The following is a 25,991-nucleotide window of genomic DNA, read 5'->3' on the forward strand; positions in this document are numbered from 1 at the left end:
GCTGTAGAGGTCCTTTCTCGGTGCTGATCCACCATCTGGGCGGCATACGTACTGGATCCTGGTGACTGCAGTGACCCTCTGACTTGGATACAGACTGGATCTGGTGGCTATGGTGACCTCGGAATAAGAGAGAAACAGACTAATATGAGCGTAGATGCCATTCTTCTAACGATGTAGCAAGTACATCGGGTGTGTTATGTGTGGTGTTTCCGGTTACGTTTTAATTAGTTAGTGAAGGATTAAAATCCTTTAAAACGGATTTGGATATTAGAAGTGTATTAGTATGTTATGTGTAAGCCAGGTTAAAGAGATGGGTGTTTAATCTAGATTTAAACTGCAAGAGTGTGTCTGCCTCCCGAACAATGTTAGGTAGGTTATTCCAGAGCTTGGGCGCTAAATAGGAAAAGGGCTCTGCCGCCCGCAGTTGACTTTGATATTCTAGGTATTATCAAATTGCCAGAGTTTTGAGAACGGAGCGGACGTGAAGGACTATAATGTAACAAGAGCTCATTCAAATACTGAGGTGCTAAACCATTCAGGGCTTTAAAAGTGATAAGCAAGATTTTAAAATCTATACAATGTTTGATAGGGAGCCAGTGCAGTGTTGACAGGACCGGGCTAATATGATCATACTTCCTGGTTCTTTTAAGATCTAACTGGAGTTTGTTTACTAAGCGTGCAGAACAACCAGCCAATGAAGCATTACAATAATCTAACCTTGAGGTCATAAACGCATGCATTAACATTTCTGCATTTGACATTGAGAGCATAAGCCGTAATTTAGATATATTTTTGAGATGGAAAAATGCAGTTTTACAAATGCTAGAAACATGGCTTTCTAAGGAAAGGTTGCTATCAAATAGCACACCTAGATTTCTAACTGATTGAGAATTGACAGAGGAGCCATCAAGGCTTAGACAGCGTTCTAGGTCATTACATGCAGAGCTGTTAGGTCCTATAATTAACACCTCTGTTTTTTCAGAATTTAGCAGTAAGAAATTAGTCGTCATCCAGTTTTTTATATCGACTATGCATTCTGTTAGTTTTTCAAATTGGTATGTTTCGCTGGGCCGCGAAGAAATATAGAGCTGAGTATCATCAGCATAACAGTGAAAGCTAACACTGTGTTTCCTGATGATATTTCCCAAGGGTAACATGTAAAGCGTGAAGAGTAACTGCCCTAGTACTGAGCCTTGAGGTACTCCATACTGCACTTGTGAACGATATGATACCTCTTCATTCACTGCTACGAATTGATGGCGGTCATATAAGTACGATTTAAACCATGCTAATGCACTTCCATTAATGCCAACAAAGTGTTCTAGTCTATGCAAAAGAAAAATACTCAGTGTCCTGAGTATTTAACCTTTATGCGTTGTTGGGGACGTTTTCGTCCACTAGGGGGTAAAGTTGAGTCTTATTTTGGCCACAACTTTCTCTGTGTTTCAGCAAATGGAATGATTTTTGGTGACCAATCTTATTTTGACACATATTTTGGAAAATGCTTTGAAAATTTTCAAAACCGTAACAATACACTGTGGGCAAAATCACTACCCTTTCGTTATGTTCGTGGATGAAAACATCCACTACATTAAACTGCTGTAAAAATGTATCAGATAAACATTTTTTTCTATTTTTTTTTTTTACATAAATCTATTAATCAACCTCAGTCCTGATCAAAACTACCAAATGTAAAAAAAAAAAAATCCAAGATTTTAACTCTTTAATTACCAAGTTCATAAATGATGTCACTGATTTGGGGAAAAAACACACACAAAATTACATATTTTCAATATAAAAAGTGATTATGGACTGGATATTTTTTTACCTTTTATCACAGTCTTGGGCACGTCAAAGATTAGTAACAACATTGGCTTTGAGGCATTTTTAGTTTTTGTGCAGCATTAGATTTTAATTTTTTCTCCCTCATTTATTGTTTGTGGCTGTTTTTGCCCCATTGACTTCCATTATAACGAAATTTTTTGACTGCAAAGCCATGACACCATAAAATCATGCATTCTTGATTGTTTGTGGTTTTCCCTTTTGGGAAGAGGTAAAATTTGTTATTTTTACAGTTGATCACTAGGTGGGACCATTAACCCTTTAGACAGGCCTACACCGTGCTACTTGTGTGTCTTTTCTTGCGTCTTTCTACTGAAATAAACATTGAGTGCAGCAGCAGCGAGCATGTGAGGAAACCATGATGTATTCATTCAGACGGTTTTGTGAGCTTTTATGCGTTCGTGCGATTGTTTCTGAGAACTGTTGCTGAATGTCGAGTTATAAAATGATCTGTGATGGGTGTTACACCAAATTCTGTGACCATCGTATTCTGTGACACTAGTGGGCGCTGTTGTCACTGTTTGGCTTGAACTCAGAATTGGGAACGCAAACAGCGTACAGGTTCATAGCGCACGTGCACATTGAATGAGCGCGTCTGTTCAAAAAAGATTTCTTTACATCAACACACACACACATATAAAAATATTTATAGTCTAAGAGAAATTCTTTCACACAGAAAGACTTTGATGTTCTCCAAATGCACTGTGTACTTTATAAATAAAAATACACTAAACACTTTAAAAAAAATTTAATATGAACAGTAGCTTTTACAATATTTACCTGGCATTTATTTATTCATTTTCTAATAGTTTTAATTGTTACATTTGTACTTTATATTTTTAAAATAATGGTGGGAAATTGTGTTTTTTGTGCATTGTCTCTCTTCTCTGTGTTCAGGGGCTCTCTCTGCATTACTCCAGGTTCCTGCTCATAATTGACTGAAGAAGTGGATTGGCTTCTTCTGCGCGTGTGCATCTTTTAAAAGTGCAGATGTGTTGTGTTGAGAGGACCCATAGGTGTTAGCGTCCCGTTCCTTTACAATTGTTGTTTCAAAGCTACTCAAGATACTTTTACACACAACACTTTATTGGCTTTTATCTCTTTACCTTTTCTGTTGTTACTATTATTATTATTCTAACAGTATTAAAAGGTACATTCACATTTATGCATTTAGCAGACGCTTTTTATCCAAAGCAACTTACAGTGCATTCAGGCTAACATTTTTTACCTAACATGTGTTCCCTGGGAATTGAACCCACGACCTTTTGCGCTTCTAACCCAATGCTCTACCACTGAGCCACGGGTAAACTGTAAAGAGTGACAATGCTTGTAATATAATTTCTTTATTATTGTTATTGTATCGGTTTTTAAAAGTTATTGTGTTGACTGCATGCACAAGTAGGCGATTGTTTCGTATGAGATGGGTCCCTGTTTTAGAACAGACAGGGATGACACCAATATTTTTGTTCATTTTTGCTACGGCCCAGTGAAGGAGCAGAGAGGAGCAACATGCAACAGATGAATATCAGTAACAAGGAGTACAATTCATTTTCATTTATTGTGGGAGCGTTCAGGTCATTTTCCCCTAAATGCCACATCACAAGCTTCCGAGACGGGAAATGCCAAAACAACAAACAAAACAGTCCTGACTTTAAACGCTATCATAGCCTTACAAAATAAAAATGAACAAAAATACAGGGATCTTTCTTGTTTTCCTGACTGTTCCAAAACAGGAGAAAAAAAAAATTATTTCTTCAAAACAAAACATCTCAGTGCTCTGATCATTCTGAGGCCTCATTCATGCATGGTGCATCTTTCTTCAGAAGATATACACACAGTTATCACAGCTAGCTATACGTTTTACTGTATCTTAGATATTCACCCTGAATATCTTGGAATCATTATTAACTTTGTTGTTACAGATTCAATGTGACATATGTGACCGGAGGTACCACATGCGATGTGTACAAGAGCCTAACCCCATGATGCTCTATAGCTGTGCAGCGTGTCAATCCCCTGCCTTTACATTATTAGTGTTTAAGTTTTTGTTTAATTAAAGGTACTGTTAACCTGATATTACCTCACATTGTTTGAAAAATAAAGCATTTAATTACAAATTAAAGCATTGGATGTATTCATATATGTAGAGTATGTATATAAATTAAACATAGAATGTTTGTAAATTTATTTTACATTTGTGATAAAACCACAAAAAAATTGGTACATGGAAGAACAGATAAGTTTACCTAAAATGGTTTGAATGTTGTGTCAGGAGTTTACCTGTCGGGAAATACTGTACATAACAATGGGGTCACATATTCTGATGACCCCTATAAAAACATTAGTAGCCTGTTTTTGTGACATCGGCTTCATGAACATTGTTTGCATACTCTGCAAACAACAGAATTGTGTTCATTCTCATGAAATGTTTAATTGGTTTAATAAGTTTAACATTTCTAAACAAACATTCCACACAGCCACTTTATTTTTTTATTTTTTTATTTAAGAAGCAGTTAAGAATTTGAACAAACATATTCAAAAACATTCAAGAGTATCTACATTAGCTTACATAACACTTAAGGCATAAGAAGATGATTTTTTTTAAATTAAAAAAATAAAAAGTAGATTTTTATCCATTTAAAAGTATTAGAAAATGAACAAATAAATCCAATTCATTTAATGTAACAGCTGTACTGTTCATAATAGACCAAGCTTCTTTCCTGGATAGGCTATACAATAGAGGAGGTTGCACATTGAATTGAATACAGACTATACGTATAGACGCGCTCATTTAATGTGCACATGCGCCATGAACCTGTACGCTGTTTGCGTTCCCAATTCTGCTGTGTGATCGAGTTCAAGCCAAGCAGTGACAACAGCGCCTACTAGGGTCACAGAATACGATGGTCACAGAATTTGGTGTAACGAGTGGAATCAGTGTTGCTGCTGCCGTTTTATTTCTACACTTTTGACATCTTTGGCAGATCAAATCCGTTGTTTTTGTTCAAATATACTGAAACAGAGACTGCTAAAGTTACATTGAGCCTATAATGAGCCACGTGAGACATTCATACATAAATGTTATTACAGCGAAATATTAATCAAATGTGACACTGAAATCATTTAAACATTGCTTCGTGGTGCTCTTTATTTTAAGATGTTTTATGGTCATTGTTTGTGTACACAACTTTAACATGTTAACAATCGAATTACTTCATTGCAACTGAATGTAGTTATTAGAATGTATTTATTTCTATTAGACATGCATATATTGTGCTTTAGGGCAGTTATTTACTTTAGGGTTAGTTTTTTTGGATTATTTTTGTTTTATACATATTGTGAAAAACTGTATCATATATCCTGACTCTAGTTTCTATCAGCAAACACTCAGAATAAAGAGAGATGATCTGCTGATGATCTGAAGGTCTTGTTGAATGAGTGTTGATCGTCTGAGACTCATCAATATTAACAGAGCTGCTGAAAAGACTCTTTATTTCGTGTCAATAGTTCCTGTTTTCACCTCATTTGTTATGCTGATGTCTTCAGATCTCCTGTAAATTGACACTTAAAGCTAAAAAAAGTATCAAAGGCTTGAAACTGATTATTTTAACAGAACAATTCAACAGCTCAACAATAAACCATGAGGAAACATGAGATCAAGTGTGACAACCTGCAACAGAACACATCATCATTATTTTACATTTGATTATTTCATTTAATTCTAAAAACTCTAAGGTTGGCGCGCCTAAATCAGTCATTCTGACAGTTATCACGTTTTTGACAATTCTGTAGGGATGGGATACATTTTTAGCTTATTTGCTGCTTAAATTGTGATTCAAATAATTGTGTGATTATTTGTTCCATTTTTATTTAAATTATTTCACACTTTTAAAACTTTATTATACCTATATATTATTAATATTTATAAACAATAAATCAATTAATATAAAATTAATTGTAATATGTATTTATCTGTATAATAATACAAATACAGTAGTTACTCATCTACCAAGCTAAGGAAATTAAATACTTCTCTGCAAACTGTGCAGTACGCCTGTACATTTATATCTGAGTTTATGCTTTCAGCTGTTGTCTTTATACTTCAAATTACATTACATCATTTATTTTCTGTTGTTAATTACTATAAAAACAAACTCAGTGATGTATTTTTGATTTTGGCAGATAAGCTCCTCCTCCCACATGTTCACTGGTAGTGAAGCTCTGCCCACTGCAACACATCATCAGTTAAGCTCCTCCCACAGTAATTCAGTAATAAATGCTGCAATATCTCCATCAGTTTACAAGTGAAGACAAGCTTCAAATCATCAGGAAGAGCTGAAATCTGTAAAGACTGAGTTTATTAAAGAGGACAGAGAGAAGATGAGCGATCCAGAACCCTGCAGAATCAAACACTCTGAAGATACTCAAGAACTAACAGGTTGGTGTTTATTCTTCATTCTTCATTAATGAGGCTGAGTGTTGTGAAGCTTTAAACATATTAGATTTGTTGTAGCAGGAAAAATCTTTAGAGCTGTTGAGTAATCTAGAGGAAGCATCATATAATAATAGACACTTTCTATGATATGGGTACTTTTTTTAAACAAATTTAATTTATGTTAGGTAATTTTGTTGTTGATCAAACATATTTAATAGTTCATAGACATATATATATATATATATATATATATATATATATATATATATATATATATATATATATATATATATATATATATATATATATATATATATATATCTTTTTGAAACATTTTTATAAATTATATGTTTAAAAAGGGTTCATTTTTATCTCCTTTCACATTTCTCTGTTTTTACGACTAACTCAGAATCAACTATTTTTCAGAATTCAACTTATATTTCAGAATTAAATGAAGAAAATGAGGAGAATGAAGAATTGCATGAAGTTGAGGAGAAAAGTCATGTTAAACCTGGAGAAAAACCTGTGAGTTGCTCTCAAACCGAACAGAAAGGTTTAAAGAAAAGAAGAGCCAGGAAATCTTCCATCTGCACTCAGTGTGGAAAGAGTTTCACAAGCAAAAGAAAATACATACTGGTGTGAGAGAGTACATGTGCTTTGTGTGTGAAAAGACTTTTACTTCAGCATACAGTTTAAAACTGCATGAGAGGATCCACACTGGAGAGAAACCGTATCACTGCACTGAATGTGGGAAGTGTTTCAGTCAATCATCTTCTCTTCACAGTCATACAAAAAACATTCACAGTAAGTAGATCATCTGCAGATCCAGCACTTTCAGATCTGATGCTGTCCTCAACAAATCCTCATCAATTGTAATTTATTCCATGTGTGCTCTTTTATCTGGTCATGAACGATGCCCCATTCATGAATGAATCGCTCCTTTGAGTTGATTCTGTTCAAGGTCTTGAACAAAGAAACCTGCAAAACGGTGTGCATTTGTTCACAGATCACTTTGAATGATTTGATCAGTTCCCTGCATGCACTGAATCGTCTGAAGGGGTTTCTCATTCATACCTGGAAATTTAAGAACAGGAAGAACATAAAGACCTTCGGACAATTGAAGCCAAATCTGCAAATTCTGCTGTTGGCCTGCGCTGAGGATGATTTCAAAGTGAAATGACTGAAAGGTGTCGATTGTGGCATTTAATTTATCGTATATTTGCTTTGTTACTTTACAGCAGATTTATTTTTGAGTGTTGTGAGATGATTCTGCAGTTTGCAGCGCTGTGCATTATAACCAATCACACATGATCCTCTTGAGCTTATGAATGCGATATCCAATCAGAGTTTTGATTCATCACTGCAGAGGACTCTGGAGTTGTTTAGTGAGCTCTCACTCAATTCACAAACTCACTCATGAGCATAAACAACAAACTGCAGAAAAGAGATTGATTGTGCAGTGTAGACCGCTTCAGTTATTATAACCAGAGTTTTTGTGAAAATGCAGAATCACAGTTTTAGACTGATGTCATGGAGTGCTGTGTTTCTTTATGTTATTTATTCCCAGTTTGAATAACCATTTTGTTTTTCATGCTGCTGTAATAACAATATTGTGAAGTCTTGATTCTCTAATCTGTAAAATGGAATTCATAAACAATTCATGCTTTTCCCCTTGTAACAACAAAAATACATTTCAATCATTCATATGCTATACAATGGATGGGAATGTTTTTCTAATGATACAAAAGAGCTTGTTTTATTAAAAGCAAGAGTTAATAATATCTCATATCAAAGCAAGTTTTTTTTTTCTTTTTTTTCCAAGGACACGTGTTTTGTAAGGTTTCTTACTGACCGCTGCTGTGTAACAACAGAGTAATTACATGATAAATCTCAACTTAAAACTCATCTATCCACTTTGTTCTCTAAATAACTCATTTACCATTCTGATGACTCTCAATAACTCACAAATTCCCAGTTTCTGTCTGTATGACCACCTTCTTGACATAATTGATGTTCATCTTATTGCATGACCTCTTGTTGTTAATTATCTGTAGTTATTTGTCAACACTTGTTTGTCTGAATGTCTGGTGTATTTTTTTTTTTTTGCCAATTCCTTGTATATTTTGTACAGCATCCTTGGGTTCTTGAAATGCGCTATACAAAAAGGTTTAAAATGGGAATTCATTATGATTTAACACTATTTGCTTAAAGCTGTTTTGTGTTTGCTGAGAAATAAAAGCAAAAGCTCAAGATTGTTTTCTGGTCATTCATCAGTGTCTTTGCAAAGATACACAATCAAACTGACGTGAAGACAGTGATTAACCTCATTCTATTGTCTCTATACATACAGTCACATTTACATAGATGGCCGAACATAATCACCTGATTTTGTAAATGTGGACAATTACATTTACATTAAGCACCCAGTTTGTGCTTGTCTATAGCTTACATACAAAATGAGTCTACAATAGCAGAAATATGTCTTTTTAATTAAAGGGTCCATGCTTTACAGTTTCTGTGTATGTGCTCAATAGCAATGTGTTCATCCTGTCTTGTGTTTTTCATCTAACAGTGACACATTCAGCATTAATGTATGAGATCTCAGTGAAGAAGCAGAATTTGTGTTTTGTGTTCACTGTTTGATCCTCATGATTCATTCAGAGCTAAACACTAGAAACCAGTTCAGAAAGCTCAGTGTGGACATCAGACAGACGTGCTCCTCGTGTCTCTGCTTCACTTTCTGAAGTCTCTTCACTCTGAACTGAAATCAGATTTCTGCTGACTCTATATCAGGGGGTCACACTCATTTTCACTGAGGGACACTTCAACATTATGACTGCCCTCAAAGGACCGATTGTAGCTGTAAGACTGTACAAAAGTCACCACTCCTTAATATATTGTTAAATAACTTTCTATTTATTTTATTATTACTTATTTCAGTTACAAATATTGTATATGCATTAACATAGATGTAAAATATGTTATTGCTTTGTGTTATTTTAACATAAGTACTTTTAGGTTACGAAATTCACTTTACTCCATAAATCGAAATGAATAACAAATGATAATTAAAGCTGCAAGCAGCGATGAAAGGGCCCTCGCACCCGTGCTCACCAGCACCTGGTGGCCATAGGAGATCAGTGAACGTTGGACCATATGCTTTTAAAATGGTAAATATTTGTGTCACATTTCCTGCTGCCAAAAGGTGGCGCTATGATTATATCTGAATATCGGCATGTAAATGTCTTCAGGCCAGGACTTTTACCAAACATGCAAAGTTCCAGGCAGATCAGTTATTGCATGTTTAAGTTAGTGTAAAAGAAGTAATTTCCTGTTGCCAGCAGGTGGCGCCAAGACTTTAAATAAATATTGGCCTAAAGATAAACTCAGGCCAGGACCCATATCAAACACATGAACTTTGGGCAGACCGGATATTGCATGTTTAAGTTAGTTTAAAACAAGTAATTTCCTGTCGCCAGTAGGTGGCGGTATGATTATAACTGAAATATTGGCCGTAAGATCTGTTGAGACCAGGAATCTTATCAAACATGTGAAGTTTAGGGCAGATCAAACATTTCATGTTTAAGTTAGTTTAAAATAAGCCATTTCCTGTTGCCAGCAGGTGGCGCTATAATTATAATTGAATATTGGCCTTTAGATGTGTTCAGGCCAGGACTCTTATAAAACGTGAAGTTTGGGGCAGATTGGGCATTGTATGCATGAGTTACAACAACTTCCTGTTCATAGGATTAATAGCATCCTTTAGCACATAGTAAGTGTTGCTAGCATGTTTGAGAATATTTCTAGCATGATTAGCACACAATGGCATATTTTACTGTGTTGCAAATAGTGCATAAGTGTAAAACGTCACTTCCTGTTGCCAGTAGGTGGCGCTATAACTATAACCAAATATGAGCATGTAGATATCTTCAGGCCAGGACTCTAATCAAACTTGTGAAGTTTGCACGAGTTACAGTAATGTTCTGCAACACTGTATTAATAGAATGCTTTAACACTGAGCTAAGTGTTGCTAGCATGTTTTAGCATGCTTCTAGAATTTTGCCAGCCTATTTAACACTTGTTGATGCTTTTTATTATCTTGCAAGCAGTCCATAACAGTGTTACACATGACACTTCCTGTTGCCAGCAGGTGGCGCTATGACTATAACCGAATACGGGCATGTTGATGTGTTAAGGACAGGACTCTTGTCAAATTTGTGAAGTTTGTGGCAGATCGGACATTGTTAGCCTGAGTTACAGCAACTTCCTTTTTCGCTGCATTAGTAGCATGCTTTAGCACTTAGCTAAGTGCCACTAGCATATTTTAGTATGTTAAGCTAAATGTTGCTAGGATGTTTTAGTATGTTTCTAGCATGTTGCCAGTTTAAATCAAACTTGTTCAATTTGGGGCAGATTTGACACTGTATGCATGAATTACAGTAACTTCCTGTTTCACTGCATTAATAGGATGCTTTAGCATTTAGCTAAGTGTTACTAGCATGTTTTAGTATGTTTCTAGCATGTTGCCAGTGTATTTAGCACTTGCTGACACTTTTTAATATGTTGCTAGGAGTCCATAACAGTGTTAACCATGTTACTTCCTGTTACCAGCAGGTGGCGCTATGACTATAACTGAATTTGGGCATGTTGATATGTTCAGGGCAGGACTCTTGTCAAACGTGTAGTTTGGGGCAGATCGGACATTGCTTGCCTGAGTTACAGCAACTTCCTTTATCACTGCATTAGTAGCATACTTTAGCACTTAGCTAAGTGCTACTAACATGTTTTAGTATGCTTCTAACATGTTGCCAGTATATTTAGCACTTCCTGACACTTTTTAATCTGTTGCTAGGAGTCCATAACAGTGTTAAACATGACACTTCCTCTTGCCAGTAGGTGGCGCTATGACTATAACCGAATACAGGCATGTTGATGTGTTCAGGCTGGGACTCTTATAAAATGTGTGAAGTTTGGGGCAGACTGGGCATTGTATGCATGTGTTACAATAACTTCCTGTTTGATAGTATTAATAGCATGCTTTAGCACATAGTAAGTGTTGCTAGCATTTTTGAGAATATTTTTAGCATGTTTAGCACACAATGGCATATTTTACTGTGTTGCTAATAGTGCATACCAGTGTAAGAGATGTCACTTCCTGTTGCCAGTAGGTGGCACTATAACTATAACCAAATATGAGCATGTATATGTCTTCAGGCCAGAACTCTTATAAAACGTGTGAAGTTTGGGGCAGATCGGACATTGCTTGCCTAAGTTACAACAACTTCCTGTTTCATAATATTAATAGCATCCTTTAGCACATAGTAAGTGTTACTGGCATGTTTGAGAATATTTCTAGCATGATTAGCACACAATGGCATATTTTACTGTGTAGCTAATAGTACATAAGTGTAAAACATGTTACTTTCTGTTGCCAGTAGGTGGCGCTATAACTATAACCAAATATGAACATGTAGATATCTTCAGGCCAGGACTCTAATCAAACTTGTGAAGTTTGAGGCAGATTGGACATTATATGCACAAGTTACAGTAATGTTCTGCAACACTGCATTAATAGAATGCTTTAACACTGAGCTAAGTGTTGCTAGCATGTTTTAGCATGCTTCTAGAAATTTTGCCAGCCTATTTAACCCTTGTTGATGCTTTTTATTATCTTGCAAGCAGTCCATAACAGTGTTACACATGACACTTCCTGTTGCCAGCAGGTGGCACTATGACTATAACCGAATACGGGCATGTTGATGTGTTCAGGACAGGATTCTTGTCAAATGTGTGAAGTTTGGGGCAGATCGGACATTGTTTGCCTGATTTACAGCAACTTCCTGTTTCAGTGCATTAGTAGCATGCTTTATCACTTAGCTAAGTGCTGCTAGCATGTTTTAGTATGTTTCTAGCATCTTGCTAGCCTATTTAACACTTGTTGACACTTTTTAATATGCTCCTAGGAGTCCATAACAGTTTTAACCATGTCACTTCCTGTTACCAGCAGGTGGCGCTATGAGTATAACCAAATATGAGAATGTACATGTCTTCAGGCCAGGACTCTTATAAAATGTGTGAAGTTTGGGGCAGATCGGACATTGCTTGTCTGAGTTACAAAAACTTCCTGTTTCATAGTATTAATAGCATCCTTTAGCACACAGTAAGTGTTGCTAGCATGTTTGAGAATATATCTAGCATGATAAGCACACAATGGCATATTTTACTGTGTTGCTAATAGTGCATAAGTGTAAAACATGTTACTTTCTGTTGCCAGTAGGTGGCGCTATAACTATAACCAAATATGAACATGTAGATATCTTCAGGCCAGGACTCTAATCAAACTTGTGAAGCTTGAGGCAGATTGGACATTGTATGCTTGAGTTACAGTAATGTTCTGCAACACTGCATTAATAGAATGCTTTAACACTGAGCTAAGTGTTGCTAGCATGTTTTAGCATTCTTCTAGAATTTTGCCAGCCTATTTAACACTTGTTGATGCTTTTTATTATTTTGCAAGCAGTCCATAACAATGTTACACATGACACTTCCTGTTGCCAGCAGGTGGCGCTATGACTATAATCGAATACGGGCATGTTGATGTGTTCAGGTCAGAACTTTAATCAAACTTGTGAAGTTTGGGGCGGATCGGACATTGCTTGCCTGAGTTACAGCAACTTCCTGTTTCACTGCATTTGTACCATGCTTTAACACTGAGATAAGTGTTGCTAGCATGTTTTAGTATGCTTCTAGAATTTTGCCAGCCTATTTAACACTTGTTGATGCTTTTTATTATTTGCAAGGAGTCCATAACAGTGTTAAACATGCCACTAACTGTTTGCCAGCAGGTGGCACTATGACTTTAATCGAATACAGGAATGTTGACGTGTTCAGGACAGGAGTCTTATCAAACTTGTTAAATTTGGGGCAGATTGGACACTGTATGCATGAATTGAAAGTAACTTCCTGTTTCACTGCATTAATAGATGCTTTAGCATTAAGCTAAATGTTGCTAGCATGTTTTAGTATGTTTCTAGCATGTTGCCAGTGTATTTAGCACTTCCTGACACCTTTTAATATGTTGCTAGGAGTCCATAACAGTGTTACACATGACACTACTTGTTGCCAGCAGGTGGTGCTATGACTATAACCGAATATGGCATGTTGATGTGTTCAGGACAGGACTCTTGTCAAACGTTTGAATTTTGGGGCAGATCGGACATTGCTTGCCTGAGTTACAAAAACTTCCTTTTTCACTGCATTAGTAGCATGCTTTAGCACTTAGCTAAGTGTTGCTAGCATGTTTTAGTATGTTTCTAGCATGCTTCTAGCCTATTTAACACTTGTTGACACTTTTTAATATGTTCCTAGGAGTCCATAACAGTGTCAACCATGTCACTTCCTGTTGCCAGCAGGTGGCGCTATGACTATAACTGAATTTGGTCATGAGTGTTTGTTCAGGACAGAACACCTGTCACAGATGTGAAGTTTGGGGCAGATCGGACATTGCTTGCCTGAGTTACAGCGACTTCCTGTTTCACGGTGAAACATCAAACTTTGTCAGGCCACCAGGGACACACCCCTTGACGAAAATTCAAAATCTTTGCAATTTAATGTCACAAAGGTCTTATGATGACCCTCACCAAATTTGAAGATAATCCGATTAAAACTGTAGGAGGAGTTTGTCAAAGTACGAGGCATGGAAATGGCAAAATCTGCACAAAAATCGTACAGGAAATTCAAAGTAACTTACTTCCTGTTGGATTTTGTCCCAAGATAATTTTTTGTAGGTAATGGTGATTTACACGTATGTACTGATCTTCATGCATGTACATGAAACGTAGCCCGAGGCGCACTCCGTTGAAATTTAACAGGTGGCGCTATCGAGCTATTTTGCCACACACACTTCTGAAACGTATATCAGATGTAAATTTTCGCCAGTTCTGATGCGTGTGCAAAGTTTTGTGAGTTTTTTAGCATGTTTAGGCCCTCAAAAATGCGATTCATTGCGGAGAAGAAGAAGAATTAAAGCTGCAAGCAGCGATGGCGGGCCCGAGCTCTCAGCGCAAACACCACCCCGGTGGCATCAGGAAAACTGTGCCCAGCGGACACATAGACAGTAACCGTCTAGCACAGGGGTGTCCAACCCTGTCAAGTGTCCTGCAAAGTTTTGCTCCAGCCCTAATCAAACACACCTAAAACAACTAATTAATGTCTTCAGGATTGCTTGAAAATTAAAGGTAGGTGTAACTGATTAGAGTTGGAGCTGAACTTTGCAGGACAGTCGATCGCCAGGAACAGGATTGGGCACACCTGATTTAGCAGTTTGGAATTAAGGGATGCAGCAATGAAAGGGTTAATCTGAACCATCAAGAGACACACACACAACACAATATATAAAACTTGAGTAACACTTCCAATAAGGTTTCAGTTATTAACATTAATTATATTCAATTAAATTAACAACAATAGTATGGCATTTATTAATGTGAGTCTCTCTCTCTGTCTTTCTCTCTCTCTCTCTCTCTCTCTCTCTCTCTCTCTCACACACACACATATTGTTTTATTTTATTTGTAATGACAATTTCTTTTTAAAAAGTTGTGTCATGATATTTTTCACAAAGAGCCTATTATGTTTCACCTGACAATACAGACAATGCAAATAGTCGCAACCACATTAATAAGTAGACTATGGATAAAGATGACATCGTCTTCTCCAAACATGCAGACTGCCTATGATTGCTGACACAGAACAATATCTAGCTGTTTGCTTAGAGGTCTTTTTACTCAGTCCAGCAATCTGCAAGCCTCTGACACATAATCTGTGCACATGTCCCAAGCTACCAAAAATAAGAATAATCAGTTTGATCCTGTAACCACACACTGCCAAAGCATTTGTTAATGACTGATACTTCAACATTTTCTCAGAAAAACACAAGTCCATGTAAAGATCAAAACAACAGCCCACTTCCAGAATCAGAATGTTCTTAGAAAGTTCATTGATGACTACGATGTCTGGAGTGTTTGGGTATTCCCTGAGAACACTTCTAAGGGAGTTTATATTATTATCATTCAGCTAGTTTTAACAGTTTTGTTTGTATGTATTGCACTTTGTCCAGATACTTTGCGCAGTTCTTGAGCCGTAATGTTTAGGATGCGATCTTGACGCCCAATGTAAAGTCCTTTAAACGCGGGGCATCCATTCAGTATGTGCGCTGTGGATTCCATTATCTTATCGCTGTGTAGTAAACAGAATGGTTCATGGTGTTTTAGGAACCACAAAGAGAGGTTGTATTTAGTCGGGAGAGTTTGCAGCAGAGCTTTAATAACAAATTTATATTTCACACACACACACACACGCACAAAGAACAATGTATATGTATATATATATATATATATATATATATATATATATATATATATATATATATATATATATATATATAATTATTGTAACAGTTTTCAAGAAGGATTTAGTTTTTAACATTATGTAAGCTAACATGTACATCATTTATACAGCATTTATGAATCTTAGTTAATATTATGTTCAAAATGGATTACTATATTATTAATTAAAATTTAAAGTTAATGTACATCAATTACTGTACAATGATTTAACATATTAATTTTTTTACTAACACAAACAAATGCAGTAAAAATATGTTGTTCATACTTAGCTTGTACTTATGTTAAAGACTATATTATTTAACTATATTATTTAACATAAAATTATATATATATATACATATTTTATTTACACTTTTAAGATAGTTTATGTACTGTGAAATAACATGAACCTTAATATTTTCAATGATAGGATTAACTAACATAGAAAAAGATTAATAAATTATCTGAAAAATAGATTGTTCATTGTTAGTTCATGTTATTTAATGCATTAACTAATGTAAACCAAAGAGAGCTTATCATAAATTGTTGCCAACACTTTTCATGATCTATAACCATTTTTAAAAAACCTTTTTATGATCTATAATCATTTGTGAAATTATTATATAAAACTATATTACCAGTAAAATTCATTAGCTTTTTAAAATACATATTATTTTTCTTTGAAAGATTTTTATAAAGAATTTAAATGCTCTATACACGTTTCTACAACAATTATTTAAAAGTAATCCTATAGCGCCATCTGGTGGTGGTCATGATTGGTATTACACACTGCACGTTTGGTGTTGCTATCTGAACCAGTCAGAATGAAGTGCACCTAAATGGAGCGCGAGAACAGGACAGACTGGGCATATGCCTATGTAACGCCTGGTTCACGAGCTCTATCTGTAATCCATATTTTTTTCCGAGCCCATGTTAATGGATCAGAGCGTTCACACTGCACACGGTAAAAGATGTGAACAGGTTTAAAATAAAAAGGTGCGAAAAGAATTAATATCTAGCGCATGAGCATCGAGAGAGTTGTGAGTGCACAGGACACAGTTTGAGCGAGAGGGAAAACGTTTTAAGTGTGCGCACTCTCTCCGAGCGAGAGCAGCATGTATATGAGCACGCGTGTCTGGTTTTGTGACAAAGAAAAGGAAATCTGCGTTCGAACCATAGACTGTAAAGGTTATTTTAATGTGCTTTCGCGTTACAATAACGCGCTCTCGCTGCTGCTTCTGCACCGCATACACATAGCCTACTATATACGCACTGCAAACGGAGTACGTGTGAAGCTGTATAATGTATAACAAATCTACACCCACCTAAAGGATTATTAGGAACACCATACTAATACTGTGTTTGACCCCCTTTCGCCTTCAGAACTGCCTTAATTCTACGTGGCATTGATTTAACAAGGTGCTGAAAGCATTCTCTAGAAATGTTTGCCCATATTGATAGGATAGCATCTTGCAGTTGATGGAGATCTGTGGGATGCACATCCAGGGCACGAAGCTCCCGTTCCACCACATCCCAAAGATGCTCTATTGGGTTGAGATCTGGTGACTGTGGGGGCCATTTTAGTACAGTGAACTCATTGTCATGTTCAAGAAACCAGTTTGAAATGATTCAAGCTTTGTGACATGGGTGCATTATCCTGCTTGAAGTAGCCATCAGAGGATGGGTACATGGTGGTCATAAAGGGATGGACATGGTCAGAGAAACAATGCTCAGGTAGGCCGTGGCATTTAAACGATGCCCAATTGGCACTAAGGGGCCTAAAGTGTGCCAAGAAAACATCCCCCACACCAATACACCACCCCCCACACCAGCCTGCACAGTGGTAACAAGGCATGATGGATCCATGTTCTCATTCTGTTTACGCCAAATTCTGACTCTACCATCTGAATGTCTCAACAGAAATCGAGACTCATCAGATGAGGCAACATTTTTCCAGTCTTCAACTGTCCAATTTTGGTGAGCTTGTGCAAATTGTAGCCTCTTTTTCCTATTTGTAGTGGAGATGAGTGGTACCCGGTGGGGTCTTCTGCTGTTGTAGCCCATCCGCCTCAAGGTTGTGCGTGTTGTGGCTTCACAAATGCTTTGCTGCACACCTCGGTTGTAACGAGTGGTTATTTCAGTCAAAGTTGCTCTTCTATCAGCTTGAATCAGTCGGCCCATTCTCCTCTGACCTCTGGCATCAAAAAGGCATTTTCACCCACAGGACTGCCGCATACTTAATGTTTTTCCCTTTTCACACCATTCTTTGTAAACCCTACAAATGGTTGTGCGTGAAAATCCCAGTAACTGAGCAGATTGTGAAATACTCAGACCGGCCCGTCTGGCACCAACAACCATGCCACGCTCAAAATTGCTTAAATCACCTTTCTTTCCCATTCTGACATTCAGTTTGGAGTTCAGGAGATTGTCTTGACCAGGACCACACCCCTAAATGCATTGAAGCAACTGCCATGTGACTGGTTGATTAGATAATTGCATTAATGAGAAATTGAACAGGTGTTCCTAATAATCCTTTAGGTGAGTGTATTTCAACACCTGAGGCACCGCTACAATGAGCTCTATGACCAATGCATGGCAAGAAAACATGCCTAATAATTCAGCACAAGACTTTTTTGTAGGTATTGGTGTGTTACTTGTGTGTACCGATTTTTGTACATGTACGTGAAACTTAGCTTGAGGCGCACTCCGTTGAAAATGTATAGGTGGCGATATTGAGGCATTTTGCCACACCCAATGGAATATTGGCCTTCAGATGTGTTCAGGCCAGGACTCTTATCAAACATGTTAAGTTTGGGCAAGATTGGACATTTTATGCCTGAGTTACAATAACTTTTATTCCCATGGCGAGATATCGAACTTTGTGACGGCGCCATGGACACGCCCTTTAACGAAAACTCAAGATCTTCACAATTTAACATCGCACAGGCCTTTAGAATAGAGTGACTGAAAAAAAAAATTATGTCATAAAATTTCTCGGGGTAGTTTATTACAGTGTAAAATATGTCACTTCCTGTTGCCAGTAGGTGGCGCTATGACTATAACTGAATATGGGCATATCAATCTGTTCAGGTCAGGAGTCTTATCAAACATGTGAAGTTTGTGGCAGATTGGACATGTTTGAGTTATAGCAACTTCATTTTTCATGGCGAATCATCGAAATTCGTCAGGCCGCCATGGACACGCCCTTCAATGAAAACTCAAGATCTTCGCAATTTAACATCACAAAGGCCTTTAGATTAGGCATACCAAATTTGGTGTTGATCTGAATAAATCTCTAGGAGGAGTTCGTTAAAATACAAGGCATGCAAATGACAAAAATGATGCAAAATTTGCTCATAAAATTAAAAATAACCGACTTCCTGTTGGGTTTCGGATATTGCTCCAAGAGTCTTTTTTGTAGGTACTGATGCTTTACATATGTGTGCCAATTTTCGTGCATGTACGTGAAACACAGCTCGAGGGCTGCTGATTTTTTTAGAATAGGTGGCGCTGTTGGCCATCGGTGCTCGGGCCCTAATAATACTTAGGAAATCAATAGGGCTCTTCGCCCCTTCGGGCTTGAGCCCTAATAATAATAATAATCCTTAGGGGATCAATAGGGCCCAGTGCCCATTGGCTCGGGCCCTAATAATAAACGGAGAAATTCCAAGAGGGTCCTCGCACCATCGGTGCTCGGGCCCTAAATATCATCAAGCACAAGTCATTACATTAACTTTGTTAAAAACTTTGTTACTTTTAAGAGAGGCAGAACTGTGGTACAACAAATAATTGTGAGCTGCTAAGCATGTGTGACAGATTTGCCATTTCAAAAAATGTACATGTGTATCAATAGCACGATTTTCTGTTTCTTTTTGGTGTGCGATTTATACTCAGAAATTGATTTGGCGTGCATATGATACACAATCAGTGCTTGAAGTAGAAAAAAAAGTGGCAGTATTCAACCCCACAAATAAATTAATTAGTGCTGTAAATCAGTTATATTTTTTTTAAACGAATTAATCTTTTTTTCTGAAATTAATCGCAATTAATCCCACCTAACATTAAATTTAAATATACTTTTATATTGTAATAATTTCACATTTAATCTTCAAATTAATGTAGAAACAATTTAAAGACAGTATATTTGTAATATTTGTTTAACCCTTTAACTGTCACCTCCCATTTTTTAAAATAGGCATTAAAGTGCACTATCCAAATTTAAATTGTTGTAATTTATGAACACTTTGAAATATAGACTCAAGGTTGACCACTTTTTAAAGAAGAAAATTAGCAGATTTTGACAAAAGTGGAATTTATTTCAAAATATTAAAGTAACAAAAAGTAATAGAAGTTTAAATGTACTGTAAATAAAATGTGCTATATTAATTTTATTTTATTTTATTTATTATAAATATTTTACATAACAGGTGTTAGTCTAAAATTGGTATAAAATTAAAGCCTTGTGTATAAATAAGTTATGTTCCAAATTTGAAGTTGATATGAAAAAAATGTAGGTTCCTGTGAGATTTTATTTAGGGCATCATACCACAAACAGCCACTGGGAGCCATCAAAACTCCTTTGAATTTTGTTTAATGAATGTTTCCCTAGATTTCTCTGTCAATTTTACTTCTATCTCAAAATAACCATAAATATGGAATCCTCAGATTCCATATTTCAGACTCAGACCTTTCCAATGATATGTTTGTTGCCAAGATTATAAAAAGTTTTGATTCTAAAAGACAGTAATGCATTTTGTAATATGACACTTGACACTGCCCACTAAGGGGGAGGAGACCGCCATAAGATTTTAAAGTACAATTTCCATGGTAACACAATGTCAACTGGTTTCAAAATGGTTTTCACAGGATGAATTTTGGGCTTCTAAGCTTTCAAATAATATATAATTTATGATGATTACTAAAAAATTTTATAGAGAAAAAGGACAACAACAAAAAAAGAGCGCCAAGCGTCTCCCCTGATGGTGACAGTTAAGGGGTAAAAACCCTCTGGAGTCGATTAACGCGTATACGCGTTTTGGGGTATTTTCTCCTGATAACCCCAAAAGGAACTTAAATTACACTTTCAGTTTTGATCGTACAGATAAGAGCAATACATCAATCGAATTCAGATTCTAATTTTTCACTGAAGCGCGCAGCTTGAATACGCCCACACAACAGAAGACAACGCAGAGAGATTGTTCTTCAAGTTTTTTTATTTTTTTTTATTTTACTGTTTGCTTCGCGATGAGAGGAATAAGACATAATTCACCCCCAAAAGATGTGATGTGGTTGAGGATTTGAGATTTGGCTTTCCTCAGAAAAAAAGAATGAAGCACTTTATTCAGCAGAGATCATAAACATGAGTAAGTCTCTTTTTATTTATTTATATACTTGTACTAGTTTTACATAACGTGTAAACATTTTACTAGTTAGACTTTTTCCAAAGACTTTTTCCAAACTGTTATTCCTGACTAAATGTATAATCAAGTGAAATATTATGAAGTTTCAATAACAATATACACTACTATACCATTCAAAAGCTTGATGTAAATAATATAAATGTAACAAATAAATGTAACTGTAACAAATGTAACAAACAATGCTGTTCTTTCAATTTATCCCCCCTAAAAAACCTGAAAAAAAATATTCTCAGCTCTTTTCAACATTAATAATAACAATAATAATAACAATAAATGTTTTTTTGTAGAAAATAAGATTGTTAAAAGGATTTCTGAAGGATTGTGTGACGGAGTAATGATGCAAAAAAATCAGTTTGAAAGTCAGCTTTGATTGTTCCTAATAAACTGTTTAACTGCACTCACAAGTGAATATTAAATTATGTTGTGGGATAATTAAATATATTCTAAATAAACTACAAACATGAAATTATATACATTTATTTTGTCCTCACATTCTTTCTTGTAACTCATCCCTCTCAGTGACACAGCTGACTGAATGGCTCATTATGCAGCTCATAATGCAGGCCTTTGTCTTCTCAGGTGTGAATTCATGATAGGTGACGCCTACTCGCATATGAGTTTTACCAAAAAAAAGTGTCTTAGAAAATTTAAATCAATATATTGTTTTCTGTAAGTGAGTAAACAAGATGATTTTCACATCATTTAGAAAAAATATTCTAGGCTACAAGAATCAATTTTCTGTATGTGTTTTATTGCCTTATTCAAGTGATTTAACATTTTTAGTTTTTCACTAACCACGCATAACATTTTTTTTTTCTCAAAAACACAATCATGTACATACATGCTGCTCACATATTATTATAGCCCAGTTTGTGCTGATTACAGTGAGATTAGTCTTTAGCCATTTAGATATTTATAAGAAACTGAAAAAAGCACAAATGTCAGGGCATGACAAAACTTCTCCAGGCCCCAAAAATACCCGTAGACTCCTTAATGAGTGAAGGGCAGTATCACTGATAACAATACTGATGCCTTTATAAAATTGTTCTGCTTTCCTTAATATTTAATCCAGCATTCTGTCTGTGGAGCGGGACCTTCATACTTAAAATAGCAATAAACACAATGTGAATGGTTTAATGTGAATTGGCCATTTGGGCCGCCACTTTTCAGATACATATAGATTTATTTTGCATCTCAAGAAGCTACAATGATAATGTGTATAAAGAATGTATTTGAGAAGTTTCTGCCACAGAGGAAAAAAACAAAGCAACTGAAACTGCTACTTTGCTTATCTTACTCAGATGTGTTTTTCCTCTGTTCTCCACCATCATTCCTTCAATCTTCTGCAATAGTTCTTGTACCTGATCATCTGATTTGTTCTTGTTATTAAAACAGTGAAAATTTCCTCTACATTCAGTCACCAGTTGCTGGAGATCCTCATACTTTTGTAGATGTTCATCAATGGTCTGATCGAGATCCTCCAGTTCATCTTCATGTGTGAACAGAATTATAAAGTATTTCTGAACTTCATGACCAAATAAACACTTCATATAATCCAGGATTTCTTCCTCATTTAGCACAGATTTCACTAAAGGCACAACAAGCAGAACTGAACTGAGACCTGCTGAATATTGAGAGACCAGCTGCTCTTTCATCATCTCCAGCTTCTCTTCATTCAGATCTGGATCCAGTAGATCAGAACAATCAATCACAGCAACCTGCTTCCCATCAATCTGTGTTACCTCTTCACAGATACCTAACTCATTTTCAGCTGCATGCTTTTTCAGTTGTACATGAACTTTAAATATCTTTTCCCCAGTATCTTATTTCCAGATGAGCTTTTCCCAGAAGCGTCTCTGCCAATCAGAAGAATCCGGATCACTGGATCAGCCAGTGCAGAGCTACCAGCTGACATCTCTGAAATAATCAGATAATATTGGAATATGATATTTTTAAAAGGCAAAGTATGAGATGACACTGACACCTCAAGCAACTAAAAGATTTAACTAAATTTAACAAAATTTAACAAAATATATTTTTTATAATATAAAATAATATTTTCAAAAGTGAATATGCATATGTTAATATATTTTAAATTGTTATTTTGTAAATAAATAAATAAATCAAATCAAACTTAATGCCTGTGAGGGAGCCTTAGGCAGTGTAAGATCCAAATGCAAGAAGTTTATTAACACACAGCAAACTAATCCAAATCAAAAGGTAGTATCATAGTAGATGAAACAGGCTAGTATCAAACAATCGGGATGTAAATCCAACAAGGCAAACTAGGAAGAACCAGTAATCCAAGAAGCAATAGTCAAACTAGGGATGGCTGACACGAAACTGATGTTTCGACGCGGTGTCGTGATCCCGAAGCGCAGATGTTCGAAACACTGCTCTGAAGTGTGATTCAAAACACCCATGTCACGTGACTAAGGCAATTCGAAACACCCATGTCACGTGACTAAGGCAATTCGAAACACCCATGTCACGTGACTAAGGCAATTCAAAGCATTGGGGCATTTCACAAGTGTTTTGAGATCCGAATCTGCTTTTGATCAACAAGGTCGGGAACAAACCAAACAATCGCACATCTGTCTTAATGTAACTCCCGTAAAGTATAAAAGTGGAGTTAATATAGCACAACAATTAATATATTTAAATTAAAATCTTTATAATATCTAAAAAAAATTATAATAATAAATGCCAGTTGTGGCTTGATGTAATTTATTAATGTTTATTTTTGTAATGACCAATATAACATATTCACAAAGAGTTCATTCAGTTGTCAGAGAGAAGTTTCAACACATTACCTGAACAAAACAATAAAAATACAACTTTCAAATATTTATTATAATTATATACATGCTTCACTCAGTATTCAAACCTAGAGTGACAGATTCTGACATCTTGCATATTTCTCAAGTTAATTAATTTTAAAAGATTTTACACAAAAAATTTGTTGCAAAATGGGGTGCATGATAAAGTAGGTAGACAACCAAAAAGGGTAATACCGCCGCCGCAGGGCCGCGGCGTTAACAGCAAGTCAGTCGTGTGTTAAATTCATTTGCGAAACTACCACCAGGTGGCGCAAAGGGACGGATTGCGAATTGAATGTAGTTGTAAAATGAAAGGAAGACGTAAAACAACAATAACATTATAATATACATTCGTGGCCAAAAGTTTTGAGAATTACATAAATATTGGAAATTGGAAAAGTTGCTGCTTAAATTTTTATAATAGCAATTTGCATATACTCCAGAATGTTATGAAGAGTGATCAGATGGATTGCATAGTCCTTCTTTGCCATGAAAATTAAGTTAATCCCAAAAAAACCTTTCCACTGCATTTCATTGCTGTCATTAAAGGACCTGCTGAGATCATTTCAGTAATCATCTTATTAACTCAGGTGAGAATGTTGACGAGCACAAGGCTGGAGATCATTATGTCAGGCTGATTGGGTTAGAATGGCAGACTTGACATGTTAAAAGGAGGGTGATGCTTGAAATCATTGTTCTTCCATTGTTAACCATGGTGACCTGCAAAGAAACGCGTGCAGCCATCATTGCGTTGCATAAAAATGGCTTCACAGGCAAGGATATTGTGGCTACTAAGATTGCACCTAAATCAACAATTTATAGGTTCATCAAGAACTTCAAGGTAAGAGGTTCAATTCTTGTAAAGAAGGCTTCAGGGCGTCCAAGAAAGTCCAGCGAGCGCCAGGATCATCTCCTAAAGAGGATTCAGCTGCGGGATGGGAGTGCCACCAGTGCAGAGCTTGCTCAGGAATGGCAGCAGGCAGGTGTGAGCGCATCTGCACGCACAGTGAGGCGAAGACTTTTGGAAGATGGCCTGGTGTCAAGAAGGAGATATTCTCCGATGAAGCCCCTTTCCGATTGTTTGGGGTATCTGGAAAAAGGCTTGTCCAGAGAAGAAAAGGTGAGCGCTACCATCAGTCCTGTGTCATGCCAACAGTAAAGCATCCTGACACCATTCATGTGTGGGGTTGCTTCTCATCCAAGGGAGTGGGCTCACTCACAATTCTGCCAAAAAACACAGCCATGAATAAAGAATGGTACCAAAACACCCTCCAACAGCAACTTCTTCCAACAATCAAACAACAGTTTGGTGAAGAACAATGCATTTTCCAGCACGATGGAGCACCGTGCCATAAGGCAAAAGTGATAACTAAGTGGCTCGGGGACCAGAATGTTGAAATTTTTGGTCCATGGCCTGGAAACTCCCCAGATCTTAATCCCATTGAGAACTTGTGGTCAATCCTCAAGAACAAAAACCCACTAATTCTGACAAACTCCAAGAAGTTATTATGAAAGAATGGGTTGCTATCAGTCAGGATTTGGCCCAGAAGTTGATTGAGAGCATGCCCAGTCGAATTGCAGAGGTCCTGAAAAAGAAGGGCCAACACTGCAAATACTGACTCTTTTGCATAAATGTCATGTAATTGTCGATAAAAGCCTTTGAAACGTATGAAGTGCTTGTAATTATATTTCAGTACATCACAGAAACAACTGAAACAAAGATCTAAAAGCAGTTTAGCACCAAACTTTTTTGTAAAAACAAATATTTATGTACATTACTCATTAAAAATTTAAACAAACTTTGGCCACATGCTCTGTTATTAAACACATTATAACATCCTTAAAAGCCATTCATTCTTGGTTAAAAATAGGATAGTCTTAGGCTACAGTCTACTCATTGTTATTAGTCTTGATTTTGTTCAATTGCTACACTTGCATTTTGGAATGTTGGCCTTTACGGTGTGACCAAAAAAAAAATTTAAACAAAGACCTTTACTTGTGTGACCAAAGGCTCTTGATGCCATGCTATTGTTATTAAACCACCTGTTGGTGTGTCGGCCAGAACACCACTTAAGGCCAAATATTCCAGAG

At 36.3% G+C, this 25,991-nt stretch overlaps 1 protein-coding gene and 1 pseudogene across 1 annotated transcript; one reads left to right on the forward strand and one right to left on the reverse strand.

The window, feature by feature from the left end:
- The first annotated feature begins 6,100 nt into the window (after positions 1-6,100).
- The window catches only part of LOC122136721, a 690,060-nt pseudogene continuing 670,169 nt past the window's right edge, over positions 6,101-25,991 (forward strand).
- LOC122136731 (immune-associated nucleotide-binding protein 9-like) lies at positions 22,056-23,060 on the reverse strand. The gene is made up of 2 exons (XM_042721280.1): positions 22,885-23,060; positions 22,056-22,852 (listed from the first exon to the last, which is right to left on the reverse strand). Exons 1-2 carry the CDS (start codon positions 22,994-22,996, stop codon positions 22,284-22,286), a joined length of 681 nt encoding a protein of 226 aa, XP_042577214.1. The 5' UTR covers positions 22,997-23,060; the 3' UTR covers positions 22,056-22,283.

Source organism: Cyprinus carpio, chromosome B3 (genome assembly GCF_018340385.1).
Source record: "Cyprinus carpio isolate SPL01 chromosome B3, ASM1834038v1, whole genome shotgun sequence".
Lineage (NCBI taxonomy): Eukaryota > Metazoa > Chordata > Actinopteri > Cypriniformes > Cyprinidae > Cyprinus > Cyprinus carpio.